At 38.2% G+C, this 25,981-nt stretch overlaps 1 protein-coding gene and 1 non-coding gene across 2 annotated transcripts in view; both read right to left on the bottom strand.

The window, feature by feature from the left end:
* Positions 1–3,232: 3,232 nt before the first annotated feature.
* Positions 3,233–3,305, bottom strand: trnak-cuu (transfer RNA lysine (anticodon CUU)). Its single transcript has one exon. It is a non-coding gene; the product is annotated as a tRNA-Lys (tRNA).
* A 5,165-nt stretch (positions 3,306–8,470) lies between these two features.
* The window catches only part of fbxl7 (F-box and leucine-rich repeat protein 7), a 100,773-nt gene continuing 83,262 nt past the window's right edge, over positions 8,471–25,981 (bottom strand). Inside the window, exons 3-4 of the mRNA XM_056474680.1 lie at positions 23,745–24,350; positions 8,471–9,911 (exon numbers count right to left, since the gene is read on the bottom strand). Of these exons, the coding sequence (XP_056330655.1) occupies positions 9,175–9,911; positions 23,745–24,350 (1,343 nt within the window). The 3' untranslated portion in view covers positions 8,471–9,174. The remainder of the gene's footprint in view (positions 9,912–23,744; positions 24,351–25,981) is intronic.

Here is a 25,981-nt window from a genome sequence, read left to right as displayed (position 1 = left end):
TGCTAACCACTGAGCCGCCACTTGGACTTTATTTTGTTTTGAGAAAAGTGTTGGACTGTAGAGAACATTTGAGTGAACTCACTGTCATCTTTAAGAAATCAGTTCTGAACTTTCTTACGCATGCCTGATGTCCAGCTGTGTTCAGAAGAGATTTTGTTTCAGACATTCTCTGTAAACACTAGGGATAGATGTTTATGGAAAAACACAGTATCAGCAGTTTCTGAAATACAGAGAATTCATCCCATGGTCAAAGCCACTTAAATCCCCTTTCTGTCCTATTCTGATGCTCGGTGTGAACTTCAGCGAACCCTCCTGCCTTGACCACCTCTACATGGCTAAATAATTTGAGCTGCTCTCTTGAGATTGGCTGATTTATTATTGGCGTTAACAAGCAGGTTTCAGTAATAATGTCATTTTTACTCACCCTCATTTCATTTAAACCATATAACATTCTTGGTTCAAATATATTTCATAGAGCATCTCAGTTGTTTTGTTTATGAAATGTCTAAATTTGTAATTCTTTTGATTTAATTGGGATTTATATCAGTACTATTTAGATCATCTCTCTGCCATTTAATCGTGTCTAGCAGATCTAACTGCCAGTGTTGTTATTAGCTATTGTCGGTTGACATTTTGGTGGTGGGACAAATCCCTGACTGACATTTTAAACATAACCTTCATTCTTGAATTGCAAATGAACATTATCTATGAAATCAATATTCAGAAGTGTGAAAAAATGTAAAGCAGTCAGTCACACACACAGCCAATGCCAACTGAATCCAATGTCAGTTCAGTTTAGAATACAGTAAATAATTATATACACCACTATATATGCTACTATGTTGGAAATACAACCCTAAATCAGAAAAGGTTGGGACAGTATGGAAAACGCAAATAAAAAAAGAAAGTAGTGATTTCTAAATTTACTTTTGTTGTATTTCATTGCAGACAATACAACAAACATTATTTAATGTGATCCTCGTGATTTTTATAGTTTTCTTTTTTGTTTTCAAAATATACACGTATTCCAGTTTTTGGTTCTTGCAACACTAACAAAAGTTGTAACAGTAAAGCATTTATCACTTTGTAATGTTGCCATTCCTTTTCACAACACTTAAAAGACACTTAGGGACTAAAGGTACCATGTGATGAACAGTAACAGTACAGTGTCTTCGTTGTCGCATTTTGTGCTTCAAAATGCACCACACATTCTCTATTGGAGACAGGTTGGGACTGCAGACAGGCCAGGCAAGTACCTGTATCCTCTTCCTCCGCAGCCAGGACTTTGTAATGTGTGCAAAATGTGGATTTGCATTGTCTTGTTGAAATATGCATGGGCTTTCCTGGATAAGAAAGCAGTGGGGCTGTGTGATTTGGGAAAAAATATCTAATTGGCATTTTATTTCTTTATTTTTTTTGACAGATATTGAGATTTGATTTGCGATTTAATTTTGTAGTCAAGCTTAAGCTCAATAATCTGCAAGCCGTGACAACAATTCTGCGACAGCTCTTAAAAATGACCTGTTTTTGTTTGGTGTCTGTGACTTTGTAAAGCAAAATATTCCCATATTACTAATGCTGTTTTTCGTTGATATTAATTCCTCTATTAATGCATTTGAAGCAGCAGATGCCATTATCCCACTTGTCCACGCTTTCCTGTTTGTTTTCTTTTTTTTATTGTGAGCTTTCCGCATAGTTCAGTTGCACAATTCTGATTGGACAGAACAAAAGTGTACTCACTCATTTGGCTAGTGGGTTGGGGAAATAAAAAATAAAAAAACATATATATTTCATATCGCAGCCACTTGTTTTTAACTAATTGCAATGTTTTAAATTGTGATTGCGATTCGATTCATTTTACAGTCCTAGAAGGCAGCATATTGTGCTCCAAAATCTCTATGTACTTTTCAGCATTAGAGGTGCTATCACAGAAGTACAAGTTACCTTTGCCAAGGGCACTGATACAACCCCATACCATGACGCCCTGATTTATTTAAAACAACAACAACAAATAACTATAAAAAATCACGAGGAACACAGTAAATATTGTTTGTTGTATTGTCTGCAATAAAATTCAAGTCAAAGTCAATCTAAAAGTCACTACTTTCTTTTTCTTGTTTGCGTTTTCCATACTGTCCTAACTTGGGGTTGTACACCAAAGTGTGGCACTTTTCCTTATACTCATATAAAACTCCAAAGGTTATATTGTCCCTCAGCTAACTGATACTATCCCCAGGCAGACTCTCAGTTCATCATACTCATAGTATTCATTATTTCATAGTTCATGATGTCTCCATACCTGTTCTCCAGCACACCCTCGACCACCCTGAACCCACAAGTACGGCATTTCACCGACACATCAGATTTTTGAACAGATGCCACTGCAGCCCTCTCTAAGCTAACCTCTTCACCTCACTGGTCAGGCATGCATGACTGATTGTTTAACAGCAAGCAGTTGAACATATGTGGCCTACTTTGTTATTAGCTTATTTATATATTTGCTTTCAAATTAAGTAGTGTGCTAAGCAAAAGCCAAACCTACAAACCATGACCAGTAAGTCAGTGCTTACAGGTTTTGAGCTTTTTAAAATATATATTTTGTGTGTTTAACTGAAGTAAGGAACTCATAGAGGTTTGGAAGCACTAGAGGGAAAGTCAAAAGCGAGTACATTTTTATTTAAGGTGAAGCGTCCAGTAATCCGTAGCTGTCGATATCCATAGTAATTTTCTCCTATGTAAATGTCAATGGCTACTGGTTACCAACATTCTTCACATTATCTTCTTTCGTGTTGAACAAATGAAAGCAGCTTATAGGAGTTTGGAACCTCTTGAATGTGTGTGAGTGCATTTTCATTTTTGGCTTGATCCATTTGGAAAATATACCGCTTGTATGTTTAACAGAATTGCCCTCTGTTGGCTGAGCAAGGTTAGTGCAACTGTAGATCTTGGACTGTTTTTGGTTCATCATTTTGGTAATATCAAATCGCATATAATTATGTGTTAATTGTTCCCTTAATAGTTTCTAATCACTTAAAATTGTATGTTATCTTGCTCGCTGAAGAACTGTGCTGCAGATGCGTGTTTGCTGTTACTAGCGTAGATCGTAATTAATCATCTAAATAAATGTTTGTATTTGCTAATTATGAATTTATTCACACTGTTCAGTAAATCAGTTCTATGATATTGGAAATCAAGCAGAAACCATTCACGTGTGAGGGCGAAAAAAGTTATGCGCCCAACGTGGGGCTCGAACCCACGACCCTGAGATTAAGAGTCTCATGCTCTACCGACTGAGCTAGCCGGGCTGGTGAAGGGCTACCATAAAACAGTGAATAAGAAGCAAGCAACTATGAAATAGCTCAACATTTGTGAGTCTCAAAACTTTTGACGGTAAATCACATTCTCATTTTAAAACGAACACACTCTAACACACGGATGTTTTTTGTGTTCAATATGAATTTTCTCAGTTCGTGTTGTTTATGGAGGTACGTTATAGGGCAGCAGGTGGTGCTCAAACCTCACGTCAGAAAACTTCTAACGTTAACTTGCTAATTTGTGTGACAATTAGCAATGTTTCGTTATTTTGTAACGCGTTCATTGTCCTTTTTTCTGTTGTCTGGATGCCAATTCTACTTATCTTCCGAAAGTTTTGTTGATACCCGTTAATACGTCTTTCAACGACAGCAATCGTAAACACATCGAGATTAGTTAGACATCTCTGAATGTGTGTGCATGGTATATGGATATTATGACTATATATGATAGTGATACAAATTTTCAGATTAAAATATCGCGATTACAATAGTATTTCACTCTAAAAGCGACTCACACGACTCACTTCGATCAGGTAATAACTTTTTAAGAGTGAGAGCGTGAGAGTAAAATGTAAACATTCATTTTTAAGTGAAAAACCATGCTTATGGTTTTCTGGATTGAGTGTTCGGGTACAGAAATAGAACGTAAAACAACACTGCATAGTCATAATTATATAAATTAATCTTTATTAAACGTTTTTATTTTTTGTTTCTTTACTAAAATGCTTTAAACTCTTTTAAAAACAGACAGCAAACTTTGACAATGCAGACATTATGGTTCAGTTTTGCAGTGTCTCCACAAATCTCATGTGTTTCAGTTTCTGGACATCTATAATCCTTACTAAACATTGCATATCTTGAGATGTGAATATTGCAAAGGCACATATTGCGATATCGTTGCTCAAATGATAGCCTATATTGTGCAGCTCTATATAGAACCACCAGCAATCTGGGCAAAAGCAGCAGTATTGGGAACAAGATCTGTAGCTTATATCTGTTTAAATCCATATCTGGTTAAAAATGAACATGATGGTTTAAAAAAGCATTGCATTGTCATCGTAATCTTGTACATTTGCTAAATTTAATTGTGCACCCTGTAAAAAGGCCTTCAGACCAAAAGCTGCCTCTGTAGAATAGTATTTAACATTTAACAACAGTATTTTACAATAGTATTTAACTGTTACATTTTTAACAGTATGGCACTGTGGTACTGTGTGCAACACTAGGTGAACCATGCAAATTTCCCTGTCCATTATCATTATTTGAATTATGATCATGCTTTTGTTCACTGTAGCATAAATACTAAATCACATTGTATTTAAACTGAAAAATTCTAACTCCCTGTTAGAGACTCTAAAATGAGTGGAGATTGTCATATTTGGGGATTTCCTAAACAATCTGGGAGACTCTTGTTCTGTGTCTTGCTGTGAGCTGTGATGTTAGTTGGCTTGGCTGTACAGCGTCTGTTAGCCTGGACAGCGCTGCTGCTCTGGGATGTAATATTACACTGGACTTTGCTGCTGTACTCTGCTGTTTCATCACTGGGAAATAGAGTCAGACTCAAATGACTATAATTACATTTCCTTTTGTTTTCTCACAATCACCTGGAAAATTAGCTGTGTTCTGTGGCACCAGACCAAGGTGTTAGTGGTTAAATGATAACTAAAACAGCTTAACATTAAAAGGTATTCTTTGTCAGAACAGCTCAGTTTGCAATGCCGCATTATAAATGATACACAGAAATCACACAATACAGCACTTATTTAATTAGATGCCTAAAAAATCATGATAAGCTTTTTCTGTCTAAGAGGCCTAGATTATTTTCCTCAACCATGGCTAATACACCAACGGACCAAAACAATATGACCAGTTAACTCAAATTAAGATATTTTAGATGAAATCAGCGATCTCACTGAACCTCCATAGACAGCAAGGATCATGATGTTCAAAGTCCACAAAAAGAACCAAAAGCATTCACTGTAACAGTCAACTTTATCAGATGAAATGAGTGTAGTTAACTCAAAGTTTACTGAAAGTTAATTCTACTCATTTGAAAAGAGTTTTGAACTCAGCGTTGAAGGTAATGAGTTAATTAAATACCTCATTACTTCAACTTAAATGGAGTAAGTTCACAGTACACATATAGATTTTAACTCAAATGGTTTGTAGCAATTGGTTTCCTCAAACGATTTGAGTTGACTTATTAACTTATTTTACAGTACTCAGTTGGTTTGAGTTCTCTTCATTTATTGGGTTTTACTATACTCAAATTGCTTAGTTTACTCAAATGGATTAAGTTCACAGTACTCTTTAGGATCAGTTTTTGAACTTAAATGGTTTGAGTTACTTTTTGGGTTTTACAGTGTTGTTAAAGGTTTCATTTGACAAAGAAATCCCATTGACGGTAGTAAATACATACCCTGAAATGACACGAGAGAAAAGACAAAGTTATTTTTACAGTTTTTATTTAGTAATTTTTGGTGCACAAATGTGATCTTGGAGCTTTGATTGATCACAGTTCAATATGGTTTGTTTTGACGAAATTTTTAGTTCCTTTTTTGCACTTTCAATGTCTCACATCCATTGCTGTCTATGGAGGATGAGAGAGGTCTCTGATTTCATGTAAAATATGTTAATTTCTGTTCCAAAGATGAACAAAGATCCCCAGGGTTTGGAAGGACATGAGGTGGAGTCAGCCTGATCTCACGAGAAAACGTAACTATTTTACGTTTTGTCAGTTAAGTGACTAATTCATACAAATTCGTACGAGTTCTGTCGTATGAAAATTTACGATTTTAAAAAGGAGGCGTGGCACCCAACCCCACCCCTAAACCCAACTGTCATTGGGTATTAAGCAAATCGTACTAAATAGTATGAATTAGATTGTACGAATTGATACAAATTAGCGACTAAATCAAAAAGTTAATGAGATTGCGTTGCGTTGAGTAGTTAATAATAGATTTTTCTGTGTGTGTGAACTAATCCTTAAGATCTGGGTAGATTAGATGTTAAGCACACAATCAGGTTTCATCAGCATGCTGGATGCAGGAATCTTGGATGCAGGAATAGGAATAAAGACTTGAGTGACCATGACTAAGGCTAAATTGTTATAGCAGCATGACTGTGTCAGATTATTGCTGAAACGGCAAGGAATTTGAGTTGTGCTTTGTCAGTAGTGGTGAAAACTGGTCTGAGCAGGGCAAACCACTAACTTTCTGCAGGAGTTTGGGACCCAAAACTCATTGATGCATGAGTATGGTAATCCTATCTGGTTCTAGCCAACAGAAGTACTACAGTGGCATGGTCACACAATATCTTGGTGGTTATTGGTCACATCACATGGTGGATTTCACTTTTCTGCATACTCCTAACACAGCAAATTCCATTTTTTCTTTTGATATCTGCTGCAAGTTTATCAGGAAGTGACGATTTTGTTCTCATTGACTTAATTGATAAAAAAAAGCTGCTTTATTCGCAATTCTTTCATTAGTTTTGTGTGTAAAATCTGTCTACTCTGTCTGGAAACACTTGCCTTTCCACAGTAACTTCCAGTGCCTGATCAGGATTTGTTCGGGTTACTGCAGCCAACGGTCTGACTTTTTCAGCCTGCCAAATACCTTTGGTCAAAGCTGGTGCTGGTGCTGGTGCTGAGGCTTTGGGACAGGGTGAAAGCAAAGGCAGAGTTTCAGGTAAAGAGGGTCTGCAGCAAGATGCAAATTTCGCTTGTTTTGCAATTGTGCATGAATGTAGGGTACATACAAAAAACAGAACAGACAGTACTGGTCAGTTGAAGATACCAGGGCTCATCTGAGCATTTGGGCGAAGGAGAATGTTTGACGGCACATGCCCGAAATGAGGATGTTACAAAATACATTAATATCAATGGAAAAAAGTCTGGAAATAAAGGAGCAGGCACATTATAAGGCTATCAAGATTCACAATGTTTAGAAAATACTTTCCTTGGTTTGATATTATGGATGGCATAATGGGTCATCGCCCCTTTGTTTGTGGATAGACCACTCAGGACACAATGCCAACTAACTGAGTAAACAATGTGCATGTAATTTGTTTGCTTCCATTGTCTCCATCTTGATTGTTGTGTGATGATGTAATGGTGTACTTTACCTGTGGAATTCTGATTTGACTTTCTGTCTGCTGATCTGAATGGGTTGTGTGACATTTGATACAGGGACATGATTTTGGCCTCACCGCTCAAGCTCTGGGGCTATTAAGCCAAGCCAGCCCAATGAAAATCTTGGCTCGCACTGGCATAGCAGTGGAAAAGTGGCTATTGATAAGCCAGAGGAGGAAGTGTGATGCTCTGGCCAATGTTTTGCTGGATAACCCTGGGTCTGGCCATTCATGAAGATGTTATTTTGACACATGCTAGCTCCACAATTGTTTGCAGACCAAATAGACAATGGTGTTTCCTGGTGGAAGTGGCCTATTTTAGCAGGATGATGCACCCTGTTGCATTGCACAGAATGAGCAGGAATTGTTTGAAGAACAGGATGGAGAGTTCAAGGTGTTGCTCTGGAATGCCATTCCCAAACAGAGCATCTGTGGAACATGCAGGACCAGCCAGATGATGGGTCTACCTCAAAACTTACAGGGTTCTTGAAGGATACCTTCAGGGGTCATTGTTCGCTGTCATATTGCAAGAAAACATTCATACAGCAACAAAGTTCGCAACACTAATAAGCCTCATTCACACTACGAGCAACTCGAGTGGCAACAACAAGCGATCGCACATTTCAACGGAGAGTGAGCGACTTCCGGCAACCTCCATCTAGGCAAGCAACAGCATGCATTGGCGACCAGGTGGGCGTGTCAAGCGATGCAACAAAGTTGAGAATCCTTCAACTTTATGCAAATAAAGAGTCATTTTCTTGAGCGATAGCCAATAAGAGCACCAGTAGAGCTCATGTGATCCTCTCTCAGCTCGCTCAGAGGCCGGTTGTATTCTCCGTGCTGTGGACCCACAGAGACCTGCAATTGCAGCAGATTGCCAGCTACAAAGTTGCTGCTAGTGTGAATGAGGCATCAAACCCCCTGCAGCCAACATTATATATTATGTACTTCTATAATCAGTTATAATATAATCATGTCGATTTTATGTTGACATTTTATTTAAAGGCTTGAATTAACAGCACATTGCAGTACTTTTCTGGCTGCATCTAACAGGTTGGCTGTAATAACATTGTAATAACAATTACTTTTCCATTTACCCATCCCAGCTAATGTAGTTTAGAGCGATAAAAGCAGACACCTTCATTTTTTTAATATGGCTTAGACCTCTTTATTCCACGGTAGTCCCCCGATAGTTAAACACCTGAAATGAGCCTTATTGATCATTACAAAGGTGAACGTCACAACGAAAATGGCACTGTTTGGTAATACTTCTCGGTAATGAAACCAGAATAGAAACTCAAGATATTACATGATGAAACGTAGCAAAACATTCAAAACAGATGTCAAATGTAAACATCGAATAACCAAACCGTAAACCACTGTAGTTCTGCCAAGCCACAAAAAAAACTAAATAAGAAAAGTGTCGAGTTACATTTCTGGTTAATGTCACTTCATGTAATCCTCTATGTGTCAAATTGCATTCACGATAATTCATTTACACACGTTACACGTAATACAATCCAGCAAAGACAAGATGAGTAATCAAAAACAAAATGATAAGTGAATAAAAATATAAATAGATGGATTAAAAAAAAGTTAAGATTTCTCCCAACCATGCAAGTTAAATACAGAGGTGCAGCAGTGCAAATCTCCACTGTGTTGTCCAGCAGAGACGTCACCGGCCCGGGTCAAAATGAGATTATCTTCTCAAATCTGTCCGCACAATCTCTCAGAAAAAGGCTGGATTGGTATGTTCGATGACGCAGCGTTTGCAGTGGCGTTTAACGAAGCGCAGCGCCTCCAGTGACACGTCGCAGTCTTGTACATTCAGCAGCTGAAGGTCGAAGCAGTTGGCCGCCACCACCTGAAGCCCACGTCCTGTGATGCTCTCGCACGACTTTAGGCTTAGTCTCTTCAGGTTGAAGGAGTTCAGTGCAAGCTGCTCCAGGCCAGCATCCGACACCAGTGGGCACTTCCCAATGTCTAAAGACTTAAGCTTGAGGCAGCTCTTGGCCAGGTGCTCGATGCCATGGTCTGTCAGGCCCTCACAGCCTCGAGCGTTCAGGTATCGCAGTCTACTGCAGTACTTGGCCACGTAACGAACACCCACGTCTGTGATGCGACTGCAATGCGCTATGCTGAGGTACCGCAGACGGCCCTCTAGTTTCGCTATCTCCCGCAGACCAAAGTCACTTATGAAGCGGCAGTCACTGACGCTGAGTTCCCGCACGCCAGGACAGTAGATGACCAGGAAGCGCAGGCCCTCGTCGGTCAGACGCACACAGCGCCGCAGGTACAGGTGGGTAAGCTGAGTGCAGTGGGCTGCGATGGTGTGCAGGCCCTCGTCTTCCAATGCAAAACAGTCCGTCATGTCAAGAAAGCGGATGGAGATCTGCTGGCCGTGAAGCGGGGAGAGTTTTACTGACACGTCCCGAGTCAGGCTGATGCAGGTCACTTTAGAACAACCTGCAGAGAGAAGGATATTAGATCAATATGTATCATGGTAGAAAGGGATATGGACATTTTTGTACTTAAAAACTATCCCGTTTAAAGAATGTTTCCAAAAATTTCCTCTCTATTGACTCACACTCAAGTGGTTCTAAACCATGGGTGCCCAAACTTATTCATATGAAGGGCCAAAAACCAGACTTGATTGAGAGCAGTGGGCAGAAGGTAAATATGCCAAACTTTATTAAAGTTGCCATTAGTGATTTCCTAATTTATTTAATGTTCAAAAATAAATAGAATACAAGTGCTTATAAGTTAAATGTCTAAGAAGCTATTAAACAGCTTTTAAAATATTTAATTTATAGCCATTATTATTAAAATGAATCAATATAATTCATAATTCATTCAATTCAATGGTAATATATACACTTTTACGATTTTATGGTAGGGGGCGCTATTATGCATTTTCTGTAATATTACAGGATTTCAGTATCCAAAACCATGCAAAGAAGAAAACAGTGTCTGAGGCATTGCTTGTGCACATGTATGCTAATGTGATCAATACTGACTAAAGCTACTGAATGTACTGTCAAACCCTGAAAGAGGAACATGACTGTGCCAGATTTGGGAGTATTGATGAGGTCAATATACTCGGTCTACACTCAAAGAATTTTTTTTTTGTCGTTCAAACTACTTATTTAAAATGAACTGAAACAACACAATTCTTGAGATTTCAGTGGGACAACTTAATTTTTTATGTTCGATCCACATAAATTGGTTAAAGTAATCAAAAGTTTGTTAACATAATCGATTTTTGTTGGGACAACATGAATGAATTGTGTGGAACCCTGCATTTTACAGTGTATGCTTTGACCACCCATCTGTATCCAATTTCATTGTAGTTTAGATTTTCTGAACTTTTTTTCCCACAAATTGTTATTATTATTTTTAAATGAAACATTTAAAGTATTGCTAAAAAATATAATAAAGATCAGGTGTAAATGTATCATTTTCATACTCAAAATCTTTTTGTTCATGCTTGTTCAAAATACTAATTTAAAATGAGCTGAATCAACACAATTCTTGAGTTTTTTTTTTTTTTGAGGGGGCAACTTCATTGTTTTAAGTTCAATCCACTTAAATTTGTAAAAACACTTAAGTTAACTTAATCAATTTGTGTTGGGACAACATGAAGGAACTGTGTGGAACTCAGCACTTTTTTTTTACAGTTACATAAATAAATCCAGTTCTAAACGTGAAGTTATAACAGATTAGTATAAAAATTTATAATTAGGTTTTTTTAAAACAATAGATTTTTGTAACTTGTACCTCCAGAGCATGGAAAGATTTTTTTTCTCCTTTTCATTTGAACACCAGATGTGTGTTTAAATTTTGTATTATTTTTAGAAAGAAAGTTACACATTTCAGCTTTAAACTAAGTCTTTGAAGAAAATTATTTAGGGACTGTTTCGACCATCATGAAAAAGTCAAATCCCTCCCCAAAAAATGCCTTCACAACCATGTGTGTGCCATGATTTTTAATCCCGAAGGACCAAAGACTTTTCCATGTTGTCAGATGCACTAGAAAAGAAGTTCCAAATGTTTGCATTCAGATCCGAAATCACAGATGAAAGACTTGATGTGAAACATGCTATCTGAGAAACATATCTACTCTGCTGTCCAGTCTTTACCTCGGTCATCTGATTCAACTTATGAAACATCAGACTCAACAAAAAGGGACGAAGCGGAAGGTTATTGTGGAATATGCGAAGAACATGAAAATGGCAGCGCAGGGTTTGATTTAAGCCCCGGAGAGGCATCTGAGTTGAGTTATATGAGAAGCGGTGGGGGAAGGAAAATGCAGAGCTCCAGTTCAACAGCAGAGGGATGACAACAACATACTCCGACAGGAAGAACAGCAAAGGAAGCTGGAAGTAAAACACCAGGGAAGGAACTCGAGGACATGAGGAGGAGGATTTTCTGACGCGCTTGTTCACCAAATCCTGCATTTCTGAAGTTAATGTGAAGATTTCAACAGTACTCACTGTGAGATGAAGCCTTTAAATAAAGTCGTTTGTCCTGTAAATTTCAAAAAATCTTGGCAAAAAAGCATGTATGAGTATTTTTGTCTGCTGTTTTTATCATGAAAAAGTTAAGGAATATTAAACACTCTCAGAAATATATATACGCGAGCTGTCACTAGGGTGGTACCTTTTCAAAAGGTACAAATTTGTATCTAAAGGGTCCGTATTAATAGGGTACATATTATTACCTAAAAAGTACAAAAGTGTTCCTCTTAAAATTTTTAGGTACTAATATATACAGTTTTGTCAGAATATACAATGTCAGAATTATTAGCCCCCCTGTTTATTTTTTTCCCCAATTTCTGTTTAACGGAGAGATTTTTTTCAACACATTTCTAAACATAATAGTTTTAATAACTCATTTCTAATATCTGATTTATTTTATCTTTGCCATGATGACAGTAAATAATATTTGACTAGATATTTTTCAAGACACTTCTATACAGCTTAAAAGGACATTTAAAGACTTAATTAGGTTAATTAGGTTAACTAAGCAGGTTGGGGTAATTAGGTAAGTTATTGTATAACGATGGTTTGTTCTGTAGACAGTCGGAAAAAATATAGCTAATAATTTTGACCTTAAAATGGTATTTAAAAAATTAAAAATAGCTTTTATTTTAGCTGAAATAAAACAAATAAGACTTTCTCCAGAAGAAAAAAATATTATCAGACATACTGTGAAAATTTCCTTGCTCTGTTAAACATCATTTGGGAAATATTTAAAAAAGGAAAAAAATTCAAAGCGAGGCTAATAATTCTGACTTCAACTGTACTTTTGAGGTACCAATATGGACCCTTTAAGTACAAATGTGTACCTTTTGAAAAGGTACCACCCCAGTGACAGTTTGCATACCTTTATTTCTGAGAGTGCAGGAGCAATAATTTCAATATCACATTAAGCTGTTTTTTTCTTGAATAGAATGGGTTCAAATTTTATACACAGAAAAAAACAAACTACTGTGTCTTTCATTCAAAGTACACTTTTATATCAGATTATGCAAAAATGATGGTCTCTGAATATAACCTGATTTATTCAATTTACCTTAAAGCAAAGAATTAACCCCTTTGCTAAACTTAAAAGCATTCGTTTTTCCTTAAAGTAATATTTTTTATTTAAACTAGCAGTTTTCCTGTCACGTGACCACATGACATCACGTTTTGCCATCTGACATTATTTGATTCAAATGTAAAGCCGGTCAGTATCCAAGATAAATTTTGCTTAGACAAGGTAATTTTTGTCCTAAGCATTCGCAATGGCACCTTATCTTTAAGAAAAAAATTCTATTTCTGCCATGTCGAGGCTAGAACCACACTAATGTAAGAGTAATAGCATAGCTTAACAAAATGACATTTGCTGTTTGTTCGACTTATTTAAAATGAGCTGAAACAGCATAATTCGTACAATCTTTGGGTACAAAATATTTTATGTTCAATTCATTTATATTTGTAAAAACTAATGAGTCAACCTATTTCCTTCATGTTGTCCCAACATCAATTGTGTGGAACCCAGCATTTTTTACATGAAAAGTTACATGTACTTACTATAGTTTAATCCATAGTTCAACTTTAATTCAGTGGCGGTTCTCGTTTAAATGGCGCCCTGGACAAATCCCACCCCAAACATACCCCCTCCCCTGAGAAATAAAGACACTATGTGGTTGATTTTATGTATATTTTAAATATATATTTAAAATATATACATTTAAAATAATAATTATAAATACATTCAAATATATATATTTTTTCATTAAATATAACAATTTGTTTATTATTATTATTATTATTATTATACAATTATTATTCTAAATAAATAACAGAAAGCAACCCTAAATGTAACTGAAAAACAATGTAAAGGCACAACTGGAGTAATATTCTAAGACTTATGCATGAATAATGATTATGACAGCTCTATAGAATACAAAAAATATATGTCTTATAGAATTATCTGTTGCCTTAGACCCGACTCATGGCCGAGAATTAATATTACGAAGTCTTAGTTACCTCCCTGACTCAGTATTCCTCCTTTCTGCTTTGTAGCCATGCTTAGTAACATCATCATATTATATAAACTTTAGTTTTGTCGACTTGCATGTTGATGCATATGTAAACAACCGGGATCAGGAGCAGCGCATGTGAAGCCCGCAGGAATGGCTTTCTGGCCACATGCGTCAATTTGTTTTCACCAGCGTTGTTTCGGTTGCACAATAACAAACTTGCATGTGCAAAAAACACCAAATGTGAATGGCCCTTAACATCTTTATTCTGGGATAATTCAGTTGATTGGACATGATTTGAAAAGGCATACACCTGTCTATATAAGTTCCCAGGGTTGATAGTGGATGTCAAAGCACAAACCAAGCATAAAGACAAAGGAATTGTCTGTAGACCTCCCAGACAGGATTGTCTCAAGGCACAAGGCTGGGGAAGGTTACAGAAAAATTTCTGCTGCTCTGAAAGTTTCCAATGAGCACAGCAGCCTCCATTATCTGTAAGTGGAAGATGTTTGGAACCACCAGGACTCTTCCTAGAGCTGGCCGGTCATCTAAGCTGAGTGATCGGGGGATAAGTCAGGGAGGTGATCAATAACCCGATGGTTACTCTGTCTGAGCTCCAGTGTTCCGTGGAGAGAGGAGAACCTTAAAGAAGGACAACCATCTGTGCTGCAATCCACCAATCAGGCCTGTATGGTAGAGTGGCCAGACGGAAGCCACTCCACACCTGATATTTGCCAAAAGGCATCTAAAGGACTCTCAGACCATAAGAAACTAAATTCTCTGGTCTGATGAGACTAAAACTGAACTCTTTGGAGTAAATGTCAGGCGTTACGTTTGGAGAAAAACGTTCATTGCTCATCACCAGGCTAATACCATCCCTACAGTGAAGCATGGTGGTGGCAGCATCATGCTGTGGGGATGTGTTTCAGCAGCAGGAACTGGAAGACTAGTCAGGATAGAGGGAAAGATGAATGCACCAATGTACAGAGACATTTTGAATGAAAACCTGCTTCAGAGTGCTCTTGACCTCAGACTTGGGCGACGGTTCATCTTACAGCAGGACAATGACACAATCACACCGCCAAATATCAATGGAGTGGCTTCACATTAACTCGGGGAATGTCCTTGAGTGGCCCAACCAGAGCCCAGACCTAAATCCTATTGAACATCTCTGGAGAGATCTGCAAATGGCTGTACACAGTCGCTTCCCATTCAACCTGATAGAGCTTGAGAGGTAACTGCAAAAAGGAATGGGCAACAATTCCCAAAGACAGTTGTGCCAAGCTTGTGGCATCATATTCAAAAAGACTTGAGGCTGTAATTGCTGTCAAAGGTGCATCAACAAAATATTAAGCAAAGGGTGTGAATACGTATGTACATGTGATTTTTCAGGTTTTTTATTTTCAATAAATTTGCAACAATTTCAAAAAATGTTTTTTCAAATTGTCATTATGGGGTATTGTGTGTAGAATTTTGAGGAAATAAATAATTTAATTAATTTTAGTATAAGGCTGTAACACAAAAAATGTGGAAAAAGTGAAGCGCTATGAATACTTTCCGGATGCACTGAATGCAGAACCATAATTCATTTCTAAATGAAACTGCGCTATGAAGGAATCATAACACAATTCAAAGAAATAAATGAGTTACTAAGGTGTAGGTTAGCTTCACAAAGTAGCAGAAATGGTTACTTAGTTGAAGAATTTATTATTATTATTATTATTTCATTATTATTACTTATTTGAATGTCTCTATATCAATAAAAAGGGATGGTTCACCCAAAACTAAAAATGATTTAATTCATATCATTTTACATGCCTTGATGTCATTTCTAACCTGCATTTCTTTTGTGTAATATTGCTGTAAACTGTTTTGGAGGTTAGGCAAGCATCTGTAAATGAACACATCAAAACACAAATCAGACGGAGCAAACGGAGATGCTTCTGAAGTTGTCTCTGGTGCTTTTTGCATTGAACATAATAATGACCTCAAATTACCTTTAGGAATAATTTCTCATCCAAATTTGATTCACGATTAAAATCAGTACAAGTAAAAGAATCTAATTTAGATATGAGATCGAGACGAGATGGCGGCGCGTTCGGTTCGCGAGGCTCAGTGTCTCTCCAGTTTCTGCAATTTTGCAGTATTATTCCTGCTCATTTCGGGCCTGTTCGTGCAGAACAGCAGTGCCTTTACATTGTACACCCGACAGGACATCTTGGATATTGGATTGTGCATTCCGGACAGTTTTATTAACAATCTTCGACTCATCCCTGAGATCGCCAGAACACCCGGGCCGAAGAGCCCTGCCCGGCCGGGCGGAAGTGCTCGGAGGCGGCGCAGAGAACGTAAACAAAGACGGGGGAAGCGCGGCGGGCTAAGAGCTAAGCTAAAGCTAACACCACACCGGCTCTCTTTACCCAGCATCTTTCTCGCCAATGTACGGTCACTGGTGAACAAAATGGATGAGATTCGACTGCGCATCAACCACAGCAAAAGATTATGGAACTGTAATGTCATGATTTTCACAGAAACATGGCTAAACAGCGGGATACCAGACAACGCTATATCGCTAACGGAGCATCAAACAATCCGAGCAGACAGAACGGCGGATGACTCCGGTAAGACCAGAGGCGGAGGATTATGCATTTATATTAACAAAGCTTGGTGCACAAACTCTGTCGTCGTTGGGAGACATTGCTCTGTTAACCTGGAATTTCTAATGGTTAAATGTAGACCGTTTTATCTGCCACGGGAGTTCACCTCCACCATAATAACTGCCGCTTATATCCCTCCCGACGCTGATGCCAAGCTCGCTATGAATGAACTTCATGCAGCCATCAGCAAACAACAGACTGCTCACCCGGAGGTTGCTTTTATTGTTGCGGGGGATTTTAATCACTCAAACTTAAAAACAGTGCTCCCCAAATTCCATCAAAACATTTTCTGCCACACAAGGGGAAACAAAACTTTAGACCAAGTTTACACAAACATGGCTGAAGCATACGCTGTGACCCCCCTCCCCCACTTGGGTCAATCAGATCACCTTTCTTTGTTTCTCACCCCCAAGTACTCACCCATCGTCAACCGTGTGAAGCCATCAGTAAAGACCATCAAAGTGTGGCCAGCGGGGGTAGACTCCACACTCCAGGACAGGTTTGAACACACAGACTGGAGTATGTTTGCTTCCCAGGCCACATGTGGCTCTCACACAGACATTGACAGTTACACTTCCTCTGTTCTGGAATATATCAACACCACCATAGACAGTGTTACAACCCAGAAACAGATCACCACATACCCAAATCAAAAGCCATGGATGAACAAGGAGGTGCGCCTCCTGCTGAAGGCACGCAACACTGCCTTCAGATCAGGGGATGCACAGGCCTACAGCACTTCCAGGGCTAATCTGAAGAGGGGCATCAAAAAGGCCAAGCACTGCTACAAGCTAAAGCTAGAGGAGCACTTTTCCAACTCTGATCCTCGGCGCATGTGGCAGGGCATCCAGGCCATCAGCAACTACAAACCCAGCCAGTCCACCCCCACAGCCACAAATGTCTCCTTCCTGAACGAGCTAAATGACTTTTATGCCCGCTTTGAAAGAGACAATACAGAACCCTACACCAGGAACACTACCTCAACCGACCACTCAACTATCACACTCACCTCCTCAGAAGTCTACACCGCACCGAGTCGGATCAATGTGCGTAAGGCTGCTGGACCAGATGGTATTCCTGGGCGCGTCCTCAAAGCATGTGCAGAACAGCTCGCTGGGGTATTCACAGACATTTTCAACCTGTCGCTTAACCTAGCAACTGTGCCAACATGCTTTAAAACCACCTCTATTGTGCCAGTGCCGAAACACTCCAGCCCAACATGCCTGAATGACTACCGCCCTGTAGCACTCACACCCATCATCATGAAGTGCTTCGAGCGGTTGGTCCTGGCACATCTGAAAGACTTTCTGCCATCCACACTGGACCCACATCAGTTTGCCTACCGTGGCAACAGGAGCACAGAAGATGCTGTCTCCATAGCACTGCACTCTGTCCTCACACACCTGGACAATAAAAACACTTATGCACGAATGCTGTTTGTTGACTTCAGCTCAGCATTCAACACTGCCATACCCTCTAAGTTACTGATCAAACTCAGAGACCTGGATATCAACGCGTCTCTCTGCAACTGGGTTATGGACTTTCTGACTAACAGACCTCAGAATGTTAGATCAGGCCACATCTGCTCCACCACCGTCACACTCAACACTGGTGTACCACAGGGCTGCGTGCTGAGCCCCTTCCTCTACTCCCTTTTTACCATCGACTGTAGGCCTGTGAACAGATCCAACACCATCATCAAATTTGCAGATGACACCACAGTGAATGGTCTAATCAGCAATAATGATGAGACTGCCTACAGGGAGGAGATACAGCATCTGGCCACTTGGTGCACCGACAATAATCTGCTCATTAACACCAGCAAGACCAAGGAGCTCATTGTGGACTTCAGGAAGGGACGAACAGGCTCGCATGATCCCATCCACATTAATGGGATGGCCGTGGAGCCTGTCTCATCCTTCAAGTTCCTGGGGACCCACATCTCTAAGGACCTTTCCTGGACCACCAACACCTCCAGCCTGGTCAAGAAGGCTCACCAGCGCCTATTCTTCTTGAGGCAACTTAAGAAGAACCAGCTTTCATCAGCCGTCTTGGTGAACTTCTACCGATGCACAATAGAAAGCATCCTGACCAACTGCGTCACAGTCTGGTATGGAAGCTGCTCTGTTGCTGAGCGTAAGGCACTGCAGCGGGTGGTGAAAACTGCCCAACGCATCACAGGGACTACACTGCCAGCCATAGAGGACATCCAGAAGAAACACTGTCTGCGCCGAGCACGCAGTATTCTTAAGGACACTTCTCACCCTGCTCACAGACTGTTTTCTCTCCTGCCTTCCGGCAGGCGCTTCAGGCTCCCCCGGACAAAAACCAGCAGACTGAGGAACAGCTTTTTCCCCAGAGCTGTCTCCCTTTTGAACTCTGCCCCTCACTGACTCTTTTGCCCCCCCAATACACCCCCCACACTCCTCTAACTTATACTCCTCACAATCACTGCACTATTTAACATTTGCACATTTAAAGTTTGCACATATTCATTGCACTGATTCATTTATCTGAACTGGACATACCCACTGCACATGGACATTTGTAATTATGTTTATCTATCTGCACACTTCTGCTATTAATAGCATCCTGTACATATATTCATTTATTGTAAATCTGTTCATAGCTAATACAACCTGTATATAATGTTCATAGTACATCCATCTGTAAATATCACCATAGTTTTTCTACAACTGCACTTTATAACTTATACCTGTATCCTGCACTTGCTGCTATTGCACTGCTGGTTAGACCTAAACTGCATTTCGTTGCCTTGTACTTGTACATGTGTAATGACAATAAAGTTGAATCTAATCTAATCTAATCTAATATGAAACAAAATGAAAGTGTGTAAATAAGAACAGAATTAAAATTTTGGGGTGAATTTGTTTAATTTAAATTTTTAAATGAAATAATTCTCTAAAATAGAAACTAAAACTACTTGTTTGTTCATATGTTTCATTCAGAAGGCGGATTCATTTGTGAGTGAAGTAAATTAATCTCTTTATGACTGATCTCTATGACTTAACTGATCAATGAATCATTGGTTCTGACCGTTGTATCGATCAGTAATGCAAAAAAGAAAACTGTTCAAAATCTAAAATTCTCCTAAAATGTTGTTAGTATAATTGACAAAAAACTGTCAAAGTCTAAAATATAACACAATATTAACGTACTACACTCCTGGATGAAGAAAAAAAATCCTGGGTTGTTTTAACTTATTTTTCAGTCAATTATTGACAAATAAAACATTGGGTTAATTTTAAAAAATTGACTTAAAATGACACCTTTTTAACACAAAAGTTGTGTTTGTCTGTATTTGACCCAATGTTTTTTAAACCCAGCATTCTAAAGAGTGTATTTATCAAACTGCTCACATTTGTAATTGTGCTATTTATGAAAATACAGCCCTCATTTGATATACCTTATTTTACTATATATCATAAAATAAATAAGACTAAAACTCAAAGAGGGGCGATATTTTTGTCCCAATATCTTGAATTATAGCTGAATATAACTGCATTCTAGAGACTCCATCAAACTATTATGTCGGTCAGCATCATGTTCATCATCTGCGTATGAAATGTAATGTAGGTTTGGGGTGGTTGTGGTAAATCTATACATATATAGACACATGGACAAAAGCTCTTCTATATGATTTACAGTTATATGCACATGCAGTAATTTACCTTTACAGCCATTTATTTTATACAAAATACAGCTGATCATTGATTCCCTAAATTAGGGTAGCAGATTTTCCCAAAGCACCTTGAAGTCAGAGGTCCTGGTTCTGCTTAGGCTTATGTTTCTTTTGGGAAGTACAGAGAGCGCAGACCGAATGCCAGAGCTATTAATACCTTTTCCAGCTTTTCCAAGAGGAAGTCCTGGACATTTCAGCATAGTCTGAAACTGTCTTCTGTGCCGGACAACAAAGCAGGTGAAGCTCAGGCTGTTTGGCTCTGAGTCAGGAAGTCATTCATAAAAGCTGAATAAAAATCCTTCTGGGCTTTCAGAGAGTTTGTGGACCCGACACATCCACATCACTGACATGTTTTCTTGAGAGCGTCAGATAGAATACAACTGTGTTAAAATACTCCACTGTTTCTTCTGTTTATACCAAATGTTAAAGCTAAACTACTATCTTGAAAAATAAAAACACATTTCTGTCTCGTAATTCAGTTTATATTTTGTAAATATATAAAAAAATGCAGGGTTTGTATCTCACAGTTCTGGATTTTGGTCTCAATTTAGTATAATACTGTAATTTAGAGTTTATGCAAAAAGGCACTAGACATGTTTGGCGCAATTTGTTGCTATTTTCAGACCAACGCAATCCTAATTTTCCCCTTTTTTGCGCCACGTTGTTTATATAGTAAATCCATTTGCGCTGCTTTGTGGACTCATGGGTGTTCCGATCTAGAAAGGAGATGTGTTAAAGCTCGTTGTTGGCGTGTTGCTCTTTTGAGGAACTAAAATAGACTGCGCAATAGACCAGCTAAAAGCAGGTCCAGTGCAGAGCGCATTAATTGTGTGCCTTAAACGCTTACACATTGCTTAATACACACAGGATATATAGCAATACACAAATATCTTTACATATGAAAATAATTAAAGGATTGAAATGTTACAAAAAATTATTTTTTTCTACATAAATATAAATTCCACTACCTCTATGTCTTCTTCACCTTGGGGGAGGGGGGGGGGGGGGGTCAGTTTATTCATAACAATTTGCTTTTGTATAATATTATTATAATTATAATTATTAGTTGTAGTTTTATTTATTATATGCATATTTATATTTGTTTTAATAAAAGCAAGCTTAAATTTGTCCATCTGTCACGTTTTGGATCATATGGGGCATAGGACGTGTGTTTGGATATAACTCAGTTTTTGGACCACACTTAGTTATAGTTCATTAATTCATTTTCTGGAAATTAGAACTGAATTTAGAAATAGTTTTGAAATAAATCTTTGCGTTTAACAAACGAAATTAAATATGTAGGCTAATGGATGTCTTCAGTGGAGTTCATACAACACCGTTTTCTTATCCACAAAAGTAAAGGAGTGAATAGTAAAAGTAACGAGAAAGAAAAAGTAAGGAAGCCGAATCTAGGAGGCTCGTTCTTTATCCTCACGCTGCAGATGGTTTGTTTAACTGTTTTCTCGCTCATTCAGTTTTTCCGCTTACAAAGTCTGCTATGTAAACGACAAATGCGCCATTGTGTGACACAACTGACTCTTAAAGGGAATGGGAGATGAGACTCTGATTGGTTTAATGCACGATATGCTCAAAACACACCCATAACTCATTAAGAGAATAAGCACAACCCTGTTAGACCATGCATTGGGGCGCAAAGTGTATTTTTCTGTCCCTAAAATATAAAAAGTGGTTTCAGACAGGCTCTTAATGCTTTTAAGTACACAGTTAAAGAGACCATCTAAAGTATAAGCCTCCTCCATACGGCCTCTTTACTTTCTCTTTACTTTACTTTTACTCTTTATTTTGCTCCTTTACTTTTGTGGATAAGGAAATGTTTTTTACGCACTCCACTGAAAACATCCATCAACCTAGATATTTAATTTCATTTGTCAAGTGCAAAACTATTTCTAAATTCAGTTCTAATTTTCAGCAAATTAATAAATGAACAATAATAGTTTGTAAGTGTGGTCAGAAAACTGAGTTATTTTCAAACACACATCTTATACTTATTCCCATATAGTGATGCATATGTCTTCAAAACCCGACAGGTGGACAAATCTAAGCTTGTTTTTATTAAAACAAATATAAATATGCATACAATAAATAATACTGTTAATAATAACATTTTACAAATGCAGATTGTCATGAATAAACTGGAAAATAAATTGGTTTTTATATTTATGTAGAAAATAATAATTTTTGTAACATTTTAATCCTTTAATTTTAAGATATTTGTATATTGCTCTACATCATGTGTGTATTAAGCGTTTGAACCCGCATAGGCGCATAACTAACGCGCTCTGCGCTGGACTTTAGAGCAGCTTTTAGTTGATCAATGGCACGGTCTATTTCAGTTCCCTAAAATAGCAACGTGCCAACAATGCACCTTAACACACCTCTTTTTTAGACCGGCACACTCATGAGCCTACAAAGTGGCGCAAATAGATTTGCTATTTAAACAATGTAGCGCAAAACGTGAAAATTAGGGCTGTGCTGGTCTGAAAATAGCAACAAATCATGCCAAACACGTCTTGCGCCTTATTGCGCCAGGCTGATGATAGGGTAGCCTCAGAAGTCAGTATAATCTTGTAGTTCAAAGTTTGTATCTCTCTTGTAAACCTTTGTTAGGTTTGGCTTTTTAAAAACAGAATTCTGAGAAATCTCACAAGTAAGTTAATAGCAAGACCTTTTATCTCATAATTTAGTTTATGCTGCAATTTAAGAGTTTATATCTCACAATTCTGACATTTTCAAACAGAAGTCTGAGTTTATATCTTACTATTGAAGGTTTGAATTTTACATTTCTAAGTTTCCATCTTATAATTCCAGCTAAATATCTACTTTTTGATTTAGAATTCAGTATATATCTTGCAGTTCAGGGTTTCTATCTCAAAGTTTTGACTTTAAGCAGAATTAAAAGCATAATTCAAGGTCAAAATTATTACTTTTTTCTCAGAATTCAGGTAATATCTAACAAATTCAGGTTTGATATCCCACAATTTTGCCTTTCTTTGCAGAATTTTGAGTTTACATCTCGCAATTCAGGGATCATATCATACAATTCTGACATCTCGCAATTCTAAATCATTGATTGTAAATTTTAATCTCACAATAAAAAAAGCCAGAAATATGTTTTTCATGGTATTGCTTTTTTATATTTCATGGCGAAAAAAGCTTCCAGGCTTTCATACCTATTTGGAATAAAAAATAAAGGTTTTTTTCTTTTGTGTTCTATAAAATCTAATCATTTTGATCTAACCATTTTGACAATCAGTTTTTGTAGCTAGGTACCCTCGCCCATGTGAATTGATTAAACATTGTAACAATTACTGAAGAGCTGAAATTGAAGTATATCCATTTAGGACAATAAATACTGTAAATCAAACCAAATAGTATCTCTGAAACTGAATTACCTGAAACATCCAGGTGTTCCAGGTTGGGGCAGCGTGACACCACCTCAAACACGGCCTCATTGGACACATTATAACAGCCGGCCACCTCTAGGCGCCGTAGTTCAGGGCAGGACTGTGCCACCGTATACAGTCCTCGATCAGTCAGCCTCCGACAGCCACTGACCATCACCGTCTCCACCGTCAGACACACATTTGGGGTGTCCTGGCACAGTCTGCGAGTGAGAACCCGAAGCGCTCGATCCACATGCAGCACATCTCCCGTCAGCCGAATAGTCCTCCATAGACGGGGGTCCCATGCCAAGTTGTACCAGCGACGACAGACGCGGGCGCATCGGCACAGCTGGTTGGTGGGCAGATGGGTGAAGATCTGTAGGAAAGCATGGTCAGGGAGGATGTCAACAGGCGCCCCCTGCTGGTCCCTCGGCTGGCGTAGGCATCTTTGAGGATGGGTGAGGGATGTGGGCGGCATGTGGACCATGGCGATGGTTTCCGTCCCGAATGTTGAAGAGGACGTCGAGGAGCCATTTAGTACAGCTGAAGATGAACGAGGTGGCAAAATCAGAGCTGGACTTGGAGTACTCACTGTTCGCATGCTAAGGTCCGAATCTGGGAAGAAGGGAAATCAAATAACAGACATGAAGAGAGAGAAAGACAAGAGCACACCATTATATTGGGTAGCATTTTACTGGCAGGGGGTGTTCAAAAGACGTCATGAAGCCTTTATAGTCATGACATGACACATCATAAATATATAAAGAAGATTTTAGCCATGTTTGTGACTGTTATTAAGTGTCATTAGTTCAGTTATGTCATTTTAAATGCAAAGGTGACATTGGTCATGACAACTTGACATTACCAAGACAACATAATTGTCATAAATCTTAAATCTGTCATAAACAAAGTAAAGTCTAGATGGAATACAACTGTGCATTAATACAGCATAATTTTTGTGACACAAAACAACAATAAATAATATTTCTGCTGTGAGGGGAAGGTTTAGGGTTGCGATGGGGGTAGGAGTTAATAAAATACAATTTAATGGGTAATTTAATAATTAATACGAATAATATTCAGCATAGTTACTGTTTTTACATTACTGTGATGCTTGGGTTTAGGGTTGGGGTAAGGGTAGATACACATTTTTAAAAAACACGCTGCATTTTCTCACAATGCAAACACTTTAGGAAAATGTGCAGCATTTTCTCACAACACTTGCAAAAACATCGGAACACAACAGAAATGTTTCAAGGGGACCCAAAAACATGACAGAGGTGGCTGTGCAGTGAGTATTATTAGCCTAAATAAGCATAACCTAAATAGCTGGGTCCCTTACATTTAGTGTCCTCTTGAAACATTTCCGCTGTGTTCTGTGCTATTTGCATGTGTTTTTAGAAAATGCAGCACGTTTTATTAATTTGTTTGCGTTGTGAGAAAATGCAGAGCATTTTTTTTTACAAATGTGCATGCGTGTGCAGCGTGTGTGCTGTCAAACAAATTGTTTCTAAATTTGCTGGTGTTTTTTGTACTTGCATGTGTTTTCTTAAATTGCAGCATGTTAAGCTCTCTTGACCACCATAGTAAATTAAAAAAACAATATAAATAATTCTTGTTAACACTCGGCCGCAGCTGTATCGCTTCTAGCAACAACTATACCCATAATTGTCATGAGGCCATTATAATTGTCATGAACATAGTGTAACATGTTCCACAATAACATGTTACTGTATTGTAATTACATTTTTGGGGAATGCCGTAAAGTAACGAAATACATTTGAAATTTATGTAAATTGATTACATCTACTAAAGTCAATGTAATTGCATTACTTATGTTACAAATATATATTTTAGAAAACAAAATTTCTTTCTTTTTTTTAAATCACATTTTCAGCTGCAACATCAGTTAATGAGCATTTGCTTTTAAATTTCTGGAGAACATGAGCTGAAATCGCTGCTGACGAGTGCTTGCTTCTTCAACTGGATGCACACATTACTTTGATTTCATTCCTTCATTCATTTTCTTTTCAGCTTAGTTCCTTTATTAATCAGGGGTTGCCACAGCGTAATGAACCACCAACTTATCCAGCATTTGTTTTACGCAGGGATACCCTTCCAGCTGCAACCCATCACTGGGAAACACCCATACACTCTCATTCACACACATGCACTACGGACAACTTTAGCTTACCCAATTCACCTGTACCGCATGTCTTTGGACTTGTGTAAAACAGGCTAAATTG

The sequence above is a fragment of the Danio aesculapii genome, chromosome 2, assembly GCF_903798145.1.
Source record: "Danio aesculapii chromosome 2, fDanAes4.1, whole genome shotgun sequence".
Taxonomy (NCBI): Eukaryota; Metazoa; Chordata; class Actinopteri; order Cypriniformes; family Danionidae; genus Danio; species Danio aesculapii.
This window is presented reverse-complemented; position numbering and strand designations above follow the sequence as displayed.